This window comes from Oncorhynchus masou, chromosome 15 (assembly GCF_036934945.1).
Source record: "Oncorhynchus masou masou isolate Uvic2021 chromosome 15, UVic_Omas_1.1, whole genome shotgun sequence".
NCBI classification, from domain to species: domain Eukaryota; kingdom Metazoa; phylum Chordata; class Actinopteri; order Salmoniformes; family Salmonidae; genus Oncorhynchus; species Oncorhynchus masou.
Window position 1 is genome coordinate 51,835,157 of NC_088226.1, and position 19,182 is coordinate 51,854,338.

Sequence of the window (19,182 nt, forward strand, 5' to 3'; positions counted from 1 at the left end):
ATGATAGGATAAAGTAATCCTTCTCACCCCCCCCTTAAATGATTTAGATGCACTATTGTAAAGTGGCTGTTCCACTGGATGTCATAAGGTGAATTCACCAATTTGTAAGTCGCTCTGGATAAGAGCGTCTGCCAAATGACTTAAATGTAAATGTAAATGAATGAGTCGGTGTGTCCAAACTTTTGACTGGTACTGTATATACAAACAAATGTGGACACCCCTTCAAATTAGTAGATTCGGCCATTTCAGTCACACCCGTTGCTGACAGGTGTATAAAATCGAGCACACAGCCATGCATTCTCCATAGACAAACATTGGCAGTAGAATGGTCTTACTGAAGGGCTCACTGGCTTTAAAAATGGCACCGTCATAATCACCCTTCATCATCTGGCAGTCCAACAGACTCATTCATTTAAATTATTCCCATTTTTCTCTCCAATTGGCAGTTACAGTCTTGTCCCATCGCTACAACTCTCCTATGAACTCGGGAGAGGCGAAGGTCGAGAGCCATGCGTCCTCCTAAACACAACCCTTCCTTGACACACTGCTCGCTTAACCCGGAAACCAACCACACAAATGTGTCGGAGGAAACACCGTCCATCTGCAGGCGCCTGGCCCACGACAAGGAGTAGCTAGGGTGCGATGGGACAAGGAAATCCTGGCCGGCCAAACTTTCTTCTAACCTAGACAACGCTGGGCCAATTGCGTGCCGCCTCATTGGTCTCCCGGTCACGGCCAGCTGTGACACGGCCTGAGATCGAACCCAGGTCTGTAGTGACGCCTTAAACTCTGCGATGTAGTGCCTTAGACCGCTGCGCCACTCAGGAGGCCCCCAGTAGACAAGTCTGGGTTTGGCGGATGCCAGGAGAGCGCTACCTGCCCGAATGCATAGTGCAAACTGTAAAGTTTGTTGGAGGAGGAATATTGGTCTGGGGCTGTTTTTCATGGTTCGGGCTAGGCCCCTTAGCTCCAATGAAAGGAAATCTTAACGCTACAGCATACAATGACATTCTAGACGATTCTGGCCTTCCAACTTGGGGCAACAGTTTGGGGAAGGTCTTTTCTTGTTTCAGCATGACAATGCCCGTGTGCACAAAGTGAGGTCCATACAGAAATAGTTTGTTGAGATCGGTGTGGAAGAACTTGACTGGCCTGTACAGAGCCCTGACCTCAACCCCATCGAACACCTTTACGATGAATTGGAACACCGACTGTGAGCCAAGCCTAATTGCCCAACATCAATGCCCGACCTCACTAATGCTCTTGTGGCTGAATGGAAACAAGTCCTTGCAGTAATGTTCCAACATCTAGTGCAAAGTCTTCCCAGAATATTCGGGGCTGTTATAGCAGCAAAGATGAGACCAACTCCATATTAATGCCCATGATTTTGGAATGAGATGTTCAACGAGCTGTTGTCCACATACTTTTGGTCATGTAGCGTATATGCAGCAAATGGCCAACGACTTTCAGCTAAATAACTGTAGTGTCAATTCTTTATAGTCTTTCTGTCCATACTAATACAGCTTTGAGAATTCATATTACGAGATTGCAGAATATAGCCTCATGACCCTCGCCAATCAATACAAAATTCCCTGGAGGAAGAGTGGCCCTAATGAGCTGAATTGACCGGCACTGAAATATGATCACTATTTCTGCAGCAGTCATTTGTTCTTTTAAGAAAATATAAATTTACTCTAGTGTATCAATGAGAATACACTACAGGATGGCGGGGGGAGCGATGATACCTCTTTAAATTTTTAATGAAGGAGTTACACAAAGTTTGTTCGTGCTCTTGCTGTCAGTTTGGAAGTCTGACTAATTCATGGTCACCTAGTTTTTAATGAAATGTTAATTAACAGGCAAAATAAAGGAACTCTACTAAGACACAACTCCCCCCAAAAATAAAAGCATTATTTTTATGTAAATAGTCCTTTGAAAAATAGACTCTCCCATGTTATAAAAAGCCTGTCTTGGATTTACTACCATACCCTCATTTCCTGTGAGTGTTTCCCTTAAACACATGATCTTAAGGCATACTTCTAATAGTTGTCCAATTGATCCTGCTGTCCCTGCTGTACTCTCATATGCTTGGCCAAGGGCATAGCATTCTGCATGCCAACCTGCTGCCATCAGCCCCGGCCAGCCGTCAGACACACCTGTGCTTGCGTCTGTCCATCGCACAGATTGGCACAGGTTCTTTGTTTTGATTGGCTGTGCGCTTATGCTAATAATACCTAATGTCACAGCGTTTCCACCAAAATCCCACATCCACTTGAAAACACCGTCCAACACACAGGCATGGAGGCACTAAAGACCTGCTGTGATCATAATGCAAAGCCCGTTTGAATTCCAGTCACAACGAGATGACGTCCGTCTCAGCAGTCTAATTCCATCATCAACATCATTACTGCTATTATCCCATGTCTATTTTTAATACGGGGTAATGTATCACCAATAAAGATAAATGAGGGAGGCAGCGAGGAGGTAATTGGCAGGACATGATGTCTGACTCTGCACTGACTAAAGTCTACAGTGCCAACTGCTCACAGAAGCTTCAGGAAAATGTATCCTTTATGTGGCCTACGTGCTCTTTTAACAGCGTTTGTCCTAAATTGTATTACCTTCTAACTGTTCTATAAATGTATGTTTAACATGTTGCTTTTATGTATTTAAGGGTGGGGAAACTTCATAGTTGTAATGGTTTTAAGTATATCTATTCTCATTCCACAGTATATAGAATTAGTGTGCAGATCTGTTACGCTACATGCTGGGGTCAGGTTGCTTGAGGTAGGATAGGGGAAGTTCAGTCTTAAGCCTGAGACACTTCAAGACAACAGCTCCTGGAATTGAGCGGTATTATTGTGCCAGACATGGGCTTGAGGACCTAGCAATTAAACAGTAGATTAGATTAACAGTAATCCTTCATTGGAGATGAGAAACTGCTGAAATCTCTTGTCTACCAGTGAGACTCACTGGTCTTGTTTATTAAAGTGTTCTTTGTCTTACTATTTCAGAATTTCAGTGAATATTTGTCTATTTTGTTTTATTTATCCTGGTAAGATGACTGAGAACACATTCTAATTTACAACAACAACCTGGGGAATAGTTACAGGGGAATGAATGAGCCAATTGGAAGCTGGGGGATCATTAAGTGGCCATGGTGGTATGAGGGCCAGATTGGGAATTTAGCCAGGACACCACCAGGGTTAACACCCCTACTCTTACGATAAGTGCCATGGGATCTTTAGTGACTACAGAGAGTCAGTACACCTGTTTAACGTCCCATCCAAAAGACAGCACCATACACAGGGAAATGTCCCCCAATCACTGCCTTGGGGCATTATTTTTAGACCAGAGGAGAGAGTGCCTCCTACTGGCCCTCCAACACCACTTCCAGCAGCATCTGGTCTCCAATCCAGGAACCAACCCTGCTCAGTGTCAGTGGGATGCAGGGTGGTATGCTGCTGGCAGTGATTGACAAACTGATACACAACAAAGGTTCCTATGAATATTAGCATTGCAGTATTTTGCACAACCCCAGAGATAAAAGCAGTTACCATATTGGAATATGAGATCAAGTTCTATTACAATAATTGAAATAGCCATCCAGATACCTGTCCTCATTCTCCTTCTAAGAACATCTCCACTGGACCAGCATATCTCTCACAACCCTCAACAAGGGAAAACTCACACTAACATAACAGCAACCTATGCCTCAAGCCTTGATGTCTGATCTGAATAAAAAAAAAATGCAATGAAATTACAGACGAGAACAGCGTCCAAGTTCTGCATGAGTTACTTTTCGATTACGACTGGCGAAGCAGAAAAACATTGTTAGTGCCATTTATCGACTATGCTACTCTCTATTAAAATACAAGTGAAGAAATCCATCCCATTGTGTAACAACCGGACTATTTTACAATAGCAAACAGTTCCCTTTCTGTCAGATGGACTTTGTGTAAAAAAAGGGAAAGATTTAAAGGTACACCAGGCAACACATTGACTGAGACACACTTGTACGCCCACAAACAAATGGAATCAGTGATCAGACCAGATAATCATCTCTGTGGCCTTCTTCTCTTCTCTTGGTTTCATTCCAGGGGTTGAGGACTCAATGGAACCTACAGAGGCAGAATGAAAGTAATAGGTGAATTTATTGATTACGATAATTATGTTTTTTTGCTCTTCTAGCTGAAAGTATCTGGAAAGAAACAGCAGGACAAAAAGCTGAAATCTTGTAGTCAGCTCACCGGGGACTATGTTTCTTGAATATCCTCAGTAGTTGAGGAAGTTGACTTTAACTGTATTTCAAACCAGAATTTATGTTTGTACAAATGCCAAAATAAAGATTCCTTTAGAATAAACTTCTGTAATGAGTGATGTATAAATGTGTGCTTTATTGCAGTCACAATCACCAACAAGGTGCTATCCTTCATCTCCTTTTGAGTTACAGTTGAAGGTTTAAATCAATCACATTTTCTGTGCCACAAAAATGTACTTCCAATGCATAAAAAACGTTATGGTGCAAAAACTGTAAAAAAAAAAAAAAAAAAAAAAAAAAAACAAGAGGTTCGAAAATGAAGGTTTGATTGAATTCCTGCCATTGTCTTTACTTTAGGATATTATGTAGGGTAGATGCGTAGGTAGTGTGGCCTGTTACCTGTCAGTCAATATATACACTTTATTTAATTATTTCAATTATTTAATTATTTAATTTTCAATTTAAGAAAAATATAAGAAGCTCATTCTTGTTTCTATTAGCAAGGTCTTGTGATGGAGCGCGCGGCTAATATCCTGAAATGATGTAGACCAGGCCAGAGTAGCAGAGTGCAGAATAGAAGCCCTTCCCAATTCCCCTTTGTGTTTATATATATATATTTTTTATACTTATAGAGGGAAAACTGTCAACCATATCCAAAGTGCAAACCCAAAGAGAAATGATGCATGCTTTTGTGAGGTTCTTGGAAGAAGATATGTGTTACGCTTTACCCGCTTCAAATGTGAAAGATTTTAGACCTCTGCACAAAACAGATTTTGATAATCAGAAGGTGTATCTGGTTCACAGAACAGAAGATAATGGTACAGGCCAGCCGTGCAAAGCACAGATTCTTGCCCTTGCAGGTACGTTATCTTCGTGCTCTCTTTGTTTGACTGTTTATGAATTGAAATAGTTCAATCGTTTGAAAAAGTGAGACTAGACAGCGCCTAGAGAATAAGAAAACATGCCTTTTCGGTCTGCTGTCAAACACACTAAGTTCGCTAGCTAACGTTAGTTATCAAGCTGACAACTATGTTCTCGCTACGATGCTATTGCTAATGTTACCTAGTTTACATACGACAACAAATGCCGCCCTGAAAAATAACCGTATCACATTTTTGCATAGTACAACTCGTTAACGTTGGTTTTCTTGATGACATTGTTTTTAGTTGGCTAATATATTTAACGTTCGCTAACTAACTATGTGACATTAACGTTAGCTTGCTAGCCAGTCAGCTAGCTAGCTAACGCGTTAGCTTAGCCAGCCACTTACTCATCCAGATTGTTTACTAACATTGGATAAGTTATTTTAGCTAGCAGTACACAACAACACCTCTACACGGTTGTTGATATGATAGCTAGCTAGCTTCATGATGTGATGGCAATCACTATCAATCGACCTTTGCTAGCTAGGTCGGACAACGTCAAGTTAGCTCGCAATATGTATGCATCACACCGATTATTATAGCTTTCAATAACGTTTCCTCGACACATATGAGTGTAACGTTGTGTGCATGCATTCATACATGCATCGTGTAACAGAGCAGCCACACATACATTTTCAACATCTACCGTAGCTAGGGTATTTAGCTAGATTACTAATCCTCGTGTTTGAACAGTCCCTGGCTAATGTCAGTTGAGTGCATTAACTAGGTTTGTTGTTGTTTCCAGTGCTGTAGCTAGCTAACCATTCTCGGTCCACACTGGATAGCTAACTAACTATATTAGCTAGTTGGATAGAAAACAAAAACTACATACACTTGTTTACTAGGGATGGGTGAAACAAGATTGAGATGAGATGCATGGATGCATGAACGGACTTTAGCTGACTCGTATTTGCCATAACGCTCCTGGAAAATTCCCTTCTATTTTTTTCTGTCTCGACTTTATATATCAAATGCTTGCTGACACTTAGATCTATTTTGCAGATAACGTTGATGAGTTTGAACATATTATAATGCAAAAAAAGATGAAAATTCCGAAGATGTCAACAAGGAATATGGGAAATTCAGTTGAGAACCACTTTGGGGAGGAACGACTGCCACTGAGACATAAAAAGGTAGGTGCAACTAAGCAATGTAGCTAGTCAACTAGTATTCATAGTTTTCAAACTGTTAGAGCATTTCTGTGATTTGGGGCTCTGTGAAATTGTTGGTGTGTGATTCAACCTCTTCACCAATATAATGCGGTTCATGAGGAATATGAAGAATACTGATGGTAATTTGTCTTTTGATAATTTAACTAACTGAGTTTTGGATGTTTCCTAAAAATCCCCTGCTGTTTTATTTATTTTTTATTTTTTTACAATATGCTGGATTAACACATGTAGCACTCTGGACAGCTGCAAATCCTCTGAGCTGCTCATCCAAGACCTCCATGACACCACTCTTCCCAGTGATTTGTATCATTTTGTCAAACAAAGCCCCCCACAGCTATGGATACATAGTCAAACATTCGTAACATAAGTGTTTTTATTAGACTGAAATTATGACAGTTATGACACACCAGATCACTCTAATCACATGAAATGATGATGCAGTCTCCACATCATTATCACATTCATATCCCTTGTGCTTTAAACAACGATTAACTGCATAAAGTCCCTTTTGATTCCACAGGCTCAGACACCGGACCATGGGCGTCCCACTGCCAACTCCTCCAAGAGCCTGGCAGCGGTGGTGGCCCGCCTAGAGAGGAATGCTGTGAGTTCCTGCATGGAGGGAGAGGAGGACCTGGAGGAGGACAGGATGGAGGAGGAGGAGGAGGAAGAAGAGGAAGAAGAGGAGGAGGGAGACTCTGGGCCTGAGGATGCGGTGGTACCGCGGGTTCTGTATGAGGAGCTGGTCCACAGCTACAGGCAGCAGGAGGAGGAGGTTAGAAGGCTACAGCAGGAGCTGGAGAGAACCCGCAGGCAGCTGGTCCAGCAGGCCAAGAAGCTGAAGGAGTATGGCAGCCTGCTGACAGAAGTGAAGGAGTTACGTGACTTCAACAGGAGGCTGCAGGATGTGCTCCTCATGAGGCTGGGCAGCGGTGAGAGACACACACTCTCCAGTCACCTCTCACTGCAGCCTCCCATGCACATCTGTTCAGGTTAAGAAAAAACTGTTTTACTAGACTAGTGTCAGGCACACTTAGAGTTGTCTGGATTTTGAATTTGTAGGTTTGGGTACCTTCTTATATTGCTTTTAGTGATCAGATGCACAGTTGATACCAGAAGTTATGAAGGAATTGGTTGTTATCATTTGTTTTTGAGAGGGGGAGGGGGGGAATCAGTATCAGTGACTTTGGTTTTGCAGAAAATTTAAATAACTATTGAGTGTCAAGTGCTTGTTCACTCAATGCTTCTTCCACAAAAACGAATACTAAAATTTTGAGTGGATTTTCCCTTTAAGCCAGTCCCATGGCCAGCTGCACATGTTTTGCATTGGGGCCCCTGGGGTGTGATATGGGGGCCAGGCGGTCTAATGGACAGGCTAAAGATTAGACTGGCCAGGGTGCTTTGGGATCAGGAATGTAGTGCGCTGGCCGATATTAAAACTCATCAGCTACATTAGAGCTTAGTGTGGCCAGCCACCAAGCCAGCTTACTGAGCTAAAATAGTCCCGCTGTCTCGGTGCACAGGGAAGCCTTGCTGCATGTACTGGTTCAAAGCTAAGACTAGAACTCCCTGACCACATGCTGTTGTGGATGAGTCAAAGCCTCTGTTAGTGCTCTAGGCTTGTTGTTCCTGAGAGACTACACTACACAGTATGCCTAGAGATATGCATCTCAACTTTACTTTTGATTTTGCACCTCATACAGAGCCTATGCATGACAATGGCACTCAGACAATCAAAGCAGAGGTGGTGGAGCCCATCATTGAGCCACAGGAAGTGTGCAGAGAAGAGGCCAATACCAGCTCCAGCCACTCCCCCTCCCCAAGAACAGTCTACACTTTTAATGATGGCAAGGTGAGTCTAACCACCTCCAGCCCCCCCATCTTCCTCGCTGTGGTCACTTTGATGGGGAGGAAGCATTACATTTTCCCTTACACATAAACATGCATTAAATTAGCCTTCTCCTCTCCTTGAGGGTAAACAAGGCTGAGATGATTGTCCTTATTATAGCTTCGGCATCAGCACTGTTTATTGCCCTGTTAGTGGTTGCAGGGCTACACACGTAATTCTGCCTGCTTCACATGACGGTGGAATTTGTGTTCCAAGCAGAGAGCCTCTCAGTTCAAGCGTGAAGAACAAAAGCAAATTAGAACTCTCACACATTGCCTGCTATTAATTATTTCTACCGGAGGAATCTAAGTGACTGACGGGTAGCCCTAGAAAGAAAATAGAGAAAGGGTTCCTCTAAGTTAAGAGCAGTGAAAAGCTTGTCTGCTGGCCATGGGCCTAAAGTACATTAGCTGCAAAGAGAAAAGCCTTTGGATGCCAGCCTGAAGACTTCTCAGTGATAAAGGCAGGGTGGCACACATGGCGCTCTCAGCATTAGCTCACCTATAACTCAGGGCAGGTCTGTCATTCCGCTTGTAGCGTTGTTTGGTGCAGACTTACAAAATGTGTCATTCTGGGGTTCTATGCCATTATAAATACTCAGTGCAATTCATCCAGGCTGGAACCCATTGCCCCTTACTTATTTATGTAGCTGCTGAAACATGGCCCTATGATATCTTATTTGGGCTGAATGGTTGTGGGATGGGCTTTGTTGCTGTTGGTTATAGTGTAGCCTCAGATCTGAGTGTAGGTGACCTTCACTACATATCTGTGCTGCGTTACTGCAGGTGCACCTGGGCGGGGGCATCTGGGTTCAGGAAGAGAAGTGGCACCAGCTCCAGCGGACACAGGGAGACTCCAAGTTCACCAAGAACCTGGCCGTCATGATCTGGGGCACTGAGACCCTCAAGAACAGGAGTGTCACTGGTGTGGCCACCAAAAAGAAGAAAGATGCCCTTCCCAAGCCCCCCCTCTCCCCAAGCAAGCTCAAAATAGTTAGAGGTAAAACTGTATAGGCCTGTTGTCAGATGTTTTGGGCACCTTTTGCAACTCAAAACGTTTGGAATATCTCTGTGATTTGATGAACAATACACACTTATTTTTTTTCCCTTTTTTGCAGAGTGTCTGTATGACCGAGTGTCTCAAGAAACGGCAGATGGCGCAGAGATCACACAAAGATTGTCCAAAGTGAACAAATACATCTGTGAAAAAATTATGGATATCAACAAATCCATCAAGAACGAGGAGAGGCGGGAATCGAAGCTGCTCATTAGACAAACCGTCAAGATGGAGAATTTCACCTACGATGGCATGTAGTGATGAAAAGTTGTCACCATACTAGAGCTCATTCTCTTTTCTTGGACTGCCGAAACAGAAGAGGGTGGGTAGGTTCATGTGTGCCAGGCCAGCACTAGAGATCCTCAGTAGGCGCCCAAGGCCCTAATCCATCAGCTGTAAGACAGCTTTACCTGCAAGACAGCTTTACCTGTCAATCAATGCAGTGAGTGGTTAAGCGTTTTGGTGTGTCGTATGAACTGGTGTGAGATATTCTTAAATCAATCATCTGGTTGTGAGAGAATGCAGTGGCGCTCCAACCAAATATTCTGTGTCAGAACATGGCGTTGTGTCCTAATATTCTTAGTGATTTCCCTTGACAAATAACTTCTGATTTGTAAGAAGATATTCTGGACTAACCATGCTAGTTTGTCGCGATTCAGAGGTTAGCCACACTGAAGGCCTTAGTGTTGAGTCTCTGTGTGTGCTATTGGTACTTAAAGTGACGTGGGGAGGTTGTTAATACGCACTTTTTCAACAGGGTCTCTCTGATATACATGTCTTAATTGATACATGCCACATTGCGCAAATATTCCGTTGCCCGAGAGATTATTGCTGTGTGGTCATCTAGATGGGATGCAAGGTTTGAGGTCTCGTTCCCATGGGAATATGCCATTTGGATTTCCATAGTATAGAGCACCAATAAACATGAAGAGTTTGGTAAAGAGAGGTTTATCATTATTTGTCTGTGGTGCTTGTCCACATCAGACGTGTAACGGTCTTGAGAATATATGTTTTCTGGATAATGATTAACAGTGTATATACCCTACTTGAGAGATCCAACTTGAGTTTACATAAATGTGATTGTTGTAGTAGTGTCTTTATTCAAGCTGTCCTGCAGATCGTTCAACTGTTTTGGAGTTGTGGTACCAGATTTTAAGCCCAGAAAGGCTTTATGTTTATGGGAATCATTGGGGACTGTGTCTTCCAGTTATTTAGTAAGATGTGATTTTAATCTAAAGTAAAGCTGATATCTTTAAACTGCACTTTGGTGTCTGAATGTGAAAGTTTGTCAGGTACTGTGTTTGTTTGGCTGTGGGTAAAGCTGTCTCCAGTGGTCAGTGTTCTGGCTAGATCCCTGGATAAAGCAGGATTCCTGCTGTCTCACAGCCCTCTTCTTTGAGGCACACCACTGGGAATGAATTGCTATATAGTGACAACTTCCAATGACATGCCATCAGAACTTTTCAAATGTTTTTTCCCCAAACGGTTTGTCTGGCTGTCTGCAACCTGGAACTAAATGCTGCGGATTGAATTCTCAACTGTGACCATGTGGCTAACTGTGAATCACCTGCAGGTCTGCCTGTCAAGCCTTTTTGCCTCTTCACTTTCTATGTATTTTTGTTTGTGTCTATGGTTTTTCTTTTGTATTTCTTACAGTTCGATCAATGTTTTGTTAAGCTGTGGGGATATTTTAAGTGTATATAACTAGTCTCTTTTCACAAGTCATGTACTTTTCAGTTTTTAGTCCGACTTACACATTAACATGGTAAACTCCTGTATTTTTTTTATTGACATTGTAATTCATTTGTTACCTGGCGGTAATTTTTATGTTTGTTAATTTTTTGGGGCTTTAAGCTTGATTATTGTATCCAAATGTAGATTAGAAGCATCTAAACTCAAAGAAAAGAAGTGTCTCTCACGTCGGTAATCTCTATGAAAAATAAACTAGGCAAACCACAATTTAAAGTGATGTCTTTAGGAGTCAATATAACCCTTCCCTTATGTTCGATTTGGCCCACAACTCAATTTGACCCGTACCATAAGTACATCACAAATGACTTTAACCTCCCAAAATGTATTTATTTTCCAGTAGCTGAGAATGTCCTCTTTCATATGCTTTTATCCCAAAGTTGATAGACCCAACTGTTTAACATTTAGCCAAATGTTTGATTTACTGTACCAAAGTCGTAAATCTAAATTAGATTTAATAACATTTATGACATCAGATCCCTGTCCCTCGGCCTCTGAACATCACAGGGAGAACATACTGATGTCCTTGTGATCCCCAAGGATATATCTTTACTGCACAGAGAACCATTTTTCTCTAGCACAAAGGTCAAAGTCGTGGTCAAATTGACTTCAGATAAATCGACTGAAGGGAAGGGTTAAATTTCCCCTATTTTAAGGACGGGCTGTATTTTCAAATCAATCAATGAACGCACTTTAAATCTCTTGTGACAGATTCTCCATTTGTAAAGAAATGGATTTGTTTGCAAAACCGATTTGGTCTCAACTTATTTTGGCTATTTAGAAGAAGAAAAAAGACACATAATAATAATAATAATAATCGATGCACCTTTTAAATGGTCCTGATAGGTCTGAGTTCTGGTTTATTTGTATGAACTGAATACGTGTGAAGAGTGGTCCTCAGTAAGCTATGCCTCTGGCACACAGTGCTTTATATTCCCCAGGGTTTGCCTATTCCCACCAGCATGCCACTCCCCAGGCATTGGAATGGGCTTTAGGCATGAAACTAATATGTAAAGGATGTGTTTTTGTCGTTCCTGTATGAACCAGACGGTAGAGCTATACAGAGAGGAACTGTATGTTAGCTAGTTCTTTAAAATGTTGTGCTAATCTTCTGTCTGCTGCTCTCTTGTCCCATTGTTTATATTTTCCATGTTTTGACTGTTATTTTTATGTGCTTTGAATTGGCCCCACTATTTCAATGATGTGTTTTTTTAAAGATGTAGATTAGGGTTCAGTGGGAAGTTGGGAACACTGGAGGTTCAGCTGGAATTATATCCTGGTTGAATGATCGGCAACAACAAAAAACATAGTCCTTTTTGGACACGGATGGATCTCAGTCTGGTGTTTGTTCTTTTTACAGACAACTTTTCCCTGTATTTTGTAGTGCTGATGAGTAGCTAGTTGTTAGGAAAGCCAAGCTTTATAACTGGCCCCTCCCTCCAGCTCTTTAGACAGCTAATGGTTAAAAGTGGGCATGGCCATTAGGTATACAGTACATGGCCTGGCCTCACTCAGCCCTCACAGCCGGTGATCCCTATGGCCACCCAGATGATGCTTAAGAAAACATAGGCAAAGTGTCTTGTTGCATTGTTATAGCTTTGCTGTTATTGACAGTAGAAGCATGCTAAACCCCAGACTGCACTAGGTGCCATTCTCTCTCTGGTTAAACGTTGGATCCATCTGTGTTACCAGACAGGTCATGTATTGTAATGGCTATACAGCAGGGGAGGGCAGCTCTTATCCACAGGGCTGGCAGGATCCCTGAGCTTAGTACAAACAGACAGCATGGGGACTGGCTGGGGGGATCCGGGCAAGTTGACATATGAAACAAGCAGGGACTGTACTGTGCTTTTTCATCATCTAAAGTGATTCACAAATTCAAGGACCTTGAAAATGTGCATCACTACTGGATTGTGTGCTTTTAACTGAATGTGTAAAGATGCTGGGTATCTTGAGTGTTGTTGTGGGTGAGTGGTTATATTAAGCCAAAATGTTGAATGCTGATAATGGAGAGGGGGGTTGAACTTGCACAAAAATGTCCCTTGCCAAGGTTTTAGTCCAGAGTTATCTAAGCTACCACAGAGACAATATATTTTTGTTTTCAAATATTCTCCCTAATGTAGATGTCCTGCTATCATTTCTGTAGAGATCAACATGGTCCTGTTGGGTCCTTGCGCACAGTATGTATTACATTACATGCATTTTAAAGCTTTTAGTTTGTGTGAAAACTGTTCTGCTGTGTGGCCCGCGATGAATTCCTGTGACACATGTTGTTAATGTTGTTTACTCGTTTGTTTTCTGATGCCAAAAAAGGGGGTATGGTTAAGTAGCAATGAAGATATAATATTAGACTTGTCAACTGAAAGGCTGACCCGTTCATGAAAACATGCTGAGGACCAGTCCAGGTTTAACCCACCAAACTGCCCAGTGTTCCTCCTACTATCACAGCCACTAGGCCTACTGACAACACTTCCTTAGGTATGCAGTGGATATGAGGTTTTTCATAAAGAAGATTTGTTTGTCATAACCTTTATGGCAGTGAGTCCCACTGTTCTCTCTTCCTCGCTGTGCTGTGTGATTCATGAAGCCCAATATCACCACCTCGGATACAATGTTTTTTTCTAATTTGGGCAAAAGTCCGTCCTTCACTCTCTCTCCATGACACTGAAACCGATAAGTGTTGAGGAGATGTAAATTCGTTAGTAGATGAACGGAAGAGTGGCCTCCCTTCCTCGATAACCACCTTTCGTCAAGGATAGGGCGACAGGTACAATAGCCTAGGGGTTAGAGAGTTGGGCCAGTAACTGAAAGGTTGCTGGATCGAATCCCCGAGCTGACAAGGTAAAACTGTTGTTCTGCCCCTGAAACAAGGCAGTTGACCCACTTCCCCGGTAGGCCGTTATTGTAAATAATAATTTGTTCTTAACTGACTTGCCTAGTTAAAGGTTTAAAAAATATTTGTGTATCAAACCAGAGCCCTTCGCGGAAGATTTTTAAAGTCTGCCACACTTCCTTTTGAATCAGCTTTTGTTTTGTCGTCGGAGAAAAACATGCACATGTTTTAAAACTATGCTAGTTACAGTTTATCTATAAAATATCTTGCACAACTAACTAAATGTTTTTTGTGTTCTACAAGTATTATTATGTAAATGTAACTGCCTGATGACACGCGAGTGGAGAAGGACTCATTTCATACAGGTGTATTTTCATCCATGTTCTCTCCTCGATTACCTTTTGACGTTTTTCAAAAGGAGGTGAGAGAGGACAGAGGAGAGGACACAGGAGTTGGGCAAATCCAATTGAGAAAATGCCAATGTTAAGCTTACTCTAAATGAGAAAGGGGCTTGGGGAACTTTTAAGTCTAGTTCCACAATTCATTGGCAAGTATACTTAATCTAGCTTCACTGTCCTACCTCATTGCATCTCTTGTGTTCGTGTATGATGTATATATTTTTTAAACTATAGGAAAATACCTTATTGATAACTCATTTCCAAATGTACAGTATATGTAAACTCGGAACACCTCAGTACTACACAGTTGATATCATTATGAGGAAATCAGTTTTGTAAAAATGCTTACTAAAGAGCCTACTGTCAATGGATGCCCAGTTGTCTCCAAAAATGTATTTCAACTGATTGCTCCTTTTCACTGGTTGATGGTGCTACCAGCAAACGGGTTAACTGATCTGTCTCTTACCTCAAATGGTGCTATTTTTTTCTATGTTTTTATTCTCATTAAGTTGTATGTTATTCAAGTTGGTCATCCTAAAATAAACGACAAATCACATTTCTAAAATGTTAAACTACACTTTGCAAATACTATCAGATACATTCTGGTTTGAGCTAAATCAACTCTGCTGTTTTAAGTAAATCATAGTTCCTTGCTTATTTTAAAATATACTTTAAGCAGTTATCTAGGAATTGTACATTTTGGCATGCTTCAGATTTGAGAAGGTGGTAACTTTTCATAAGCACATCTCAGATCACAATTTATCCAAATACTGCTATTATTTCGCTGCATGTTGGCTATTTGGGCAGTTGTGCTAAAACCAATTTCAAACTGGACTGGGCAGTTCTGTTAAAGATAGATTTGGTCCTCAGCAAATGTTTGGTTAGCCACAGGTCAATGCTGTGACCACTTCTACAGACAGATTGCAATTACATTATTAGGGTATTTCTTGGCAGTGTCTCTAATATTTAGCTGGAAATTAGATATTGGGTTGGATAGGGTTGTGAACTTACCTCTCTAGGAGAATATGACATTTACCATTCATTGTATCTTGTAAAAATGTTTAATAGATGGGTGTGAAATGTCCTGACATCTTCATGTTGATAAGTGACAATTTGAAGAATGTCAAAAAATTGTCAATTTGACCTCTGAAAAAAAAGTTTTGTTTCACTCCTTGTTAATCTCCTTCATTCTTGCTGCTGAATATACATTTATAAAAATTATATCAATATATACGTATCAATATTTTTTCAAAATATGGTAATTGAGAGCGTGTTCAATAAGTACTGTGAACCAGAGCCATAGATATATGATGTTTATATGTACTCCATATCTGTGGCTCTGCTGTAATGATGTTGTCTTTTTAAATCCCTAGTTTCTTGGAGCCAGAGATACATGCACAGAGGGTTTTAAGAACAGTCTATTTTCTGAGATCCCACATGTTCCTGTGTTAGTTGAGGTGGGGGGAGTAGAGGGTGCCTACGTCTGTGAATGTGTCCGTGGGCACCAGAATTTGAAAAGGGGGGAGGGGGGTGGCTCATCAGTGTGTCCTGGGGGGGGACCCTCACACAGTCACCATACCCCAGAGCTGGCCTATACAGAAAGGAAATGTTATAAAAATAAATGTCCTTGCAAACCGGTCACACCTCCGCTATACAACCGACTTTGACTCTTAGCATCATTATTCTGTGTTTGCTGCACCTGTTCAATGTTCAGATCAACAAAATAAATCCAGATGTTTATTCTACCAGAACATTTGACTCATATGGCTCTTTTTTCAGAGTTCCTTTCATTTTGCATCTTCTCTTTTTGAACTTTTTGAACTTGGTTATCGCTCAAATAATACCTACCCTCACTGCCCTATCCCATGTGGACAAGAGGAATACCTATGTAAGAATGCTGTTCATTGACTATAGCTCAGCCTTCAACACCATAGTACCCTCCAAGCTCATCATTAAGCTTGGGGCCCTGGGACTGAACACCGCCCTGTTCAACTGGGTCTTGGACTTCCTGACGGGTCGCCCCCAGGTGGTGAAGGTAGGAGACAATACCTCCACTTCGCTGATCCTCAAAGCAAGGGTCCCACAAAGTTGCGTGCTCAGCCCCCACCTGTACCCCTTGTTCACCAATGACTGTGTGGCGATGCACGCCTCCAACTCAATCATAAAATTTGCAGGTGACACAACAGTAGTAGGCCTGATTACCAACAATGACGAGAGCCTACAGGGAGGAGGTGAGGACCCTGGGAGTGTGGTGAGAGGAAAATAACCTCTCACTCAATGTCAACAAAATGAAGGAAATGATTGTGGACTTTAGGAAATAGCAGAGGGAGCACGCCCCTATCCACATCGACGGGACCGCAGTGGAGAAGGTGGAAAGCTTGAAGATCATTGGTGTACACATCACTGACAATCTGAAATGCTTCATCCACACAGACATTGTGTTGAATAAGGCTCAACAGCGCCTCATCAACCTCAGGAGGCTGAAGAAATTTGTCTTGGCCTCTAAAATCCTCACAAACTTTTACAAATGCACAATTGAGAGCATCCTGTCGGGATGCATCACCGCCTGGTAAGGCAACTGCACCGCCCACAACCGCAGGGCTCTCCAGGGGGCAAACTACCTGTCCTCCAGCCACAGTGCCCCCCCCCCAAAAAAATAACAAGATTCCGCACTAACTGTAATTTTGATTCAGACATTTGGAACTACACAAATAATTAATTGGATAATAATTGGATTCTCTTATTTGTATTTATTTGCTACAAGTGGTTTCTATTTGTCTTTCTTACCTTTTATATTTATGAGTCTTTTTGTATGTATTTTTGTATATATTTTTATATTTATATTGTTTTAAATGTTATTACCCTATTGCTAACAAAAAACACAGCTGCAACTAAATTGCACAAATCCTATATCGCGCAAATACACAAATAGAATAACACACTTATAAAGAAGAGAACCTGATTATTACACTATTGCACTTCAAACAGGAAACACACAAACTAAATTGCAGAACTGCCATCTAAAGTCGGACCTTTCTTGCCTTCCTTGATGCAAAGTCATCAACTATGTCATCATAAGAAATCTGCCCAGCGATTGCATGGTTAATACTGATGACAGCAAGGCCACTAAGGCGTTCCTGTGACATGGTGGACCTCAGGTAGGATTTGATGAGCTTCAGCTTTGAAAAGCTCCTCTCTGCTTCAGCTACGGTCACTGGAAGTGTAAGACTAATTCTGAGAGCAGTCCACAAATGTGGATACATTTCTGAGATCTCCCTTTCGTGTATAAATATAATCAGCTCAAGCAGGGTCATGGTCTTCGATGGCAAGTCAGGCAAGTTCTATAGTTCCTGTGCAAGCTCTCTGCCATCCAAGTCTGAATGTTCTTTATAGTGCAGTGTCATACTAAGGGCCTCACATTGTTCTGTCAGCTCCTCATTTGAGAGACTTTGTAAGGTTGACAGCACTCCAAACTTCTCTCCCACATTTTCCAATGTGGAGAATCTTTCCTGAAGGGCTGAGGTTGCAGCATCAGCAACGACATTGAAAAATGTCACCTCCAGCTTCTTCAGGGCATCACTCAAAGGCCCATCAAATGATTCATATGAAAAGTGTCGCTTTGTGGACCTCAGCCTTTTTTGTTGTAGAAAGGCTACTACATTCATACCCTCGAAAATATCCTTGGCTGACGTTTGTGCAGCCATAAAGCATGTTGCCCTATAGTTGCTGAGACCTCTCTGTCTTTCTGAGAAGACTGACTGCAACATCCACATGCATACTGGGAGATTGCATCAGCTTGCTCACATGTTGTATCTGGCTCAAGATGTCATACCACACCACTGTACAGATGCTGAAGCGGTATGATCCCACCTCCTCTGACAAGGATTGGGCCTCAATCTTTATCACAGGGTCTTTGGTGCCTCTCTCACCGCTGCTGCCTGATACCTCAGTGGCCCGACACTCTTAACTTTACTCTCCCACCTTGTCTCCGTCCACATCTTCAAAGTGATGTCCACATGTTTTTTCAGGATGGCCCATCGCTGTGTGGAGGCTGGGAACAAGATGTACAGTTAGTGTAAGATGCCAAAGTAACCAGTGGCATCGACAGAACTTTTAGTAGCGTCAGCTACAACCAGATTCAATGTGTGAGCCCCACATGGCACAAATAGAGCTCTTAGATTCATTTCCATGAGTCTGGCTTGGACACCTTTGTTTTTGCCTCTCATGTTGACCCAATTATCATAAGACTGCCCTCTGCAGTCCCCAAAAGGAATTTTTAGCTCCTCTAATCTTTTGAGAATCGGGATGCCAAACGTCGGCCCTCCTCTGCCTCCAAAAACACCATAAATGTTAATTTATGTGGGGCTCTTCCTTTTGTGATACAATTCTAATCACAACGGGTAACGGATGGCTCTGAACGAACTTTATTTAACTCTTTGCAAACTGGAAACCATTTATCCAGAGGCTGCATTCATTGTTGTTGGGGATTTTAACAAGGCTAATCTGAAAACAAGACTCCCTAAATTTTATCAGCATATCGATTGCGCAACCAGGGGCGGAAAAACCTTGGATCACTGTTACTCTAACTTCCGCGACACATATAAGGCCCTGCCCCGCCCCCCTTTCGGAAAAGCTGACCACGACTCCATTTTGCTGATACCTGCCTACAGACAAAAGCTAAAAAAAGAAGCTCCCACGCTGAGGTCTGTCCAACGCTGGTCCGACCAAGCTGACTCCACACTCCAAGACTGCTTCCATCACGTGGACTGGGACATGTTTCGTATTGCGTCAGATAACAACATTAACGAATACGCTGATTCGGTGTGCGAGTTCATTAGAACGTGCGTTGAAGATGTCGTTCCCATAGCAACGATTAAAACATTCCCTAACCAGAAACCTTGG

At 42.1% G+C, this 19,182-nt stretch overlaps 2 protein-coding genes across 3 annotated transcripts in view; both read left to right on the plus strand.

Moving 5' to 3' along the window:
- Positions 1-19,182, plus strand: part of LOC135556419 (cytosolic carboxypeptidase 6-like) — a 466,431-nt gene that overhangs the window by 339,184 nt on the left and 108,065 nt on the right. The gene's annotated exons all lie outside the window — the stretch shown is intronic.
- Positions 3,968-16,031, plus strand: LOC135556418 (BEN domain-containing protein 5-like). 2 transcript variants are annotated; one of them, XM_064989617.1, is made up of 6 exons: positions 3,968-5,121; positions 6,187-6,317; positions 6,877-7,348; positions 8,060-8,208; positions 9,030-9,243; positions 9,362-16,031. In XM_064989617.1, the coding sequence occupies exons 1-6, from the start codon at positions 4,938-4,940 to the stop codon at positions 9,556-9,558; spliced, it is 1,347 nt and encodes a 448-aa protein (XP_064845689.1). In that variant the 5' UTR covers positions 3,968-4,937; the 3' UTR covers positions 9,559-16,031. The 2 variants fall into 2 exon arrangements, with proteins under 2 accessions (XP_064845689.1, XP_064845690.1); XM_064989618.1 differs by having other exon boundaries at positions 6,877-7,288.

Bases quoted from the DNA above. Each gene is read 5' to 3' on its own strand.
- LOC135556418 (XM_064989617.1), top strand. From the start codon at position 4,938: ATGATGCATGCTTTTGTGAGGTTCTTGGAAGAAGATATGTGTTACGCT. The intron at 5,122-6,186 runs GTACGTTATCTT...TCTATTTTGCAG, and splicing joins ACAGATTCTTGCCCTTGCAG to ATAACGTTGATGAGTTTGAA. The intron at 8,209-9,029 runs GTGAGTCTAACC...GCGTTACTGCAG, and splicing joins ACACTTTTAATGATGGCAAG to GTGCACCTGGGCGGGGGCAT.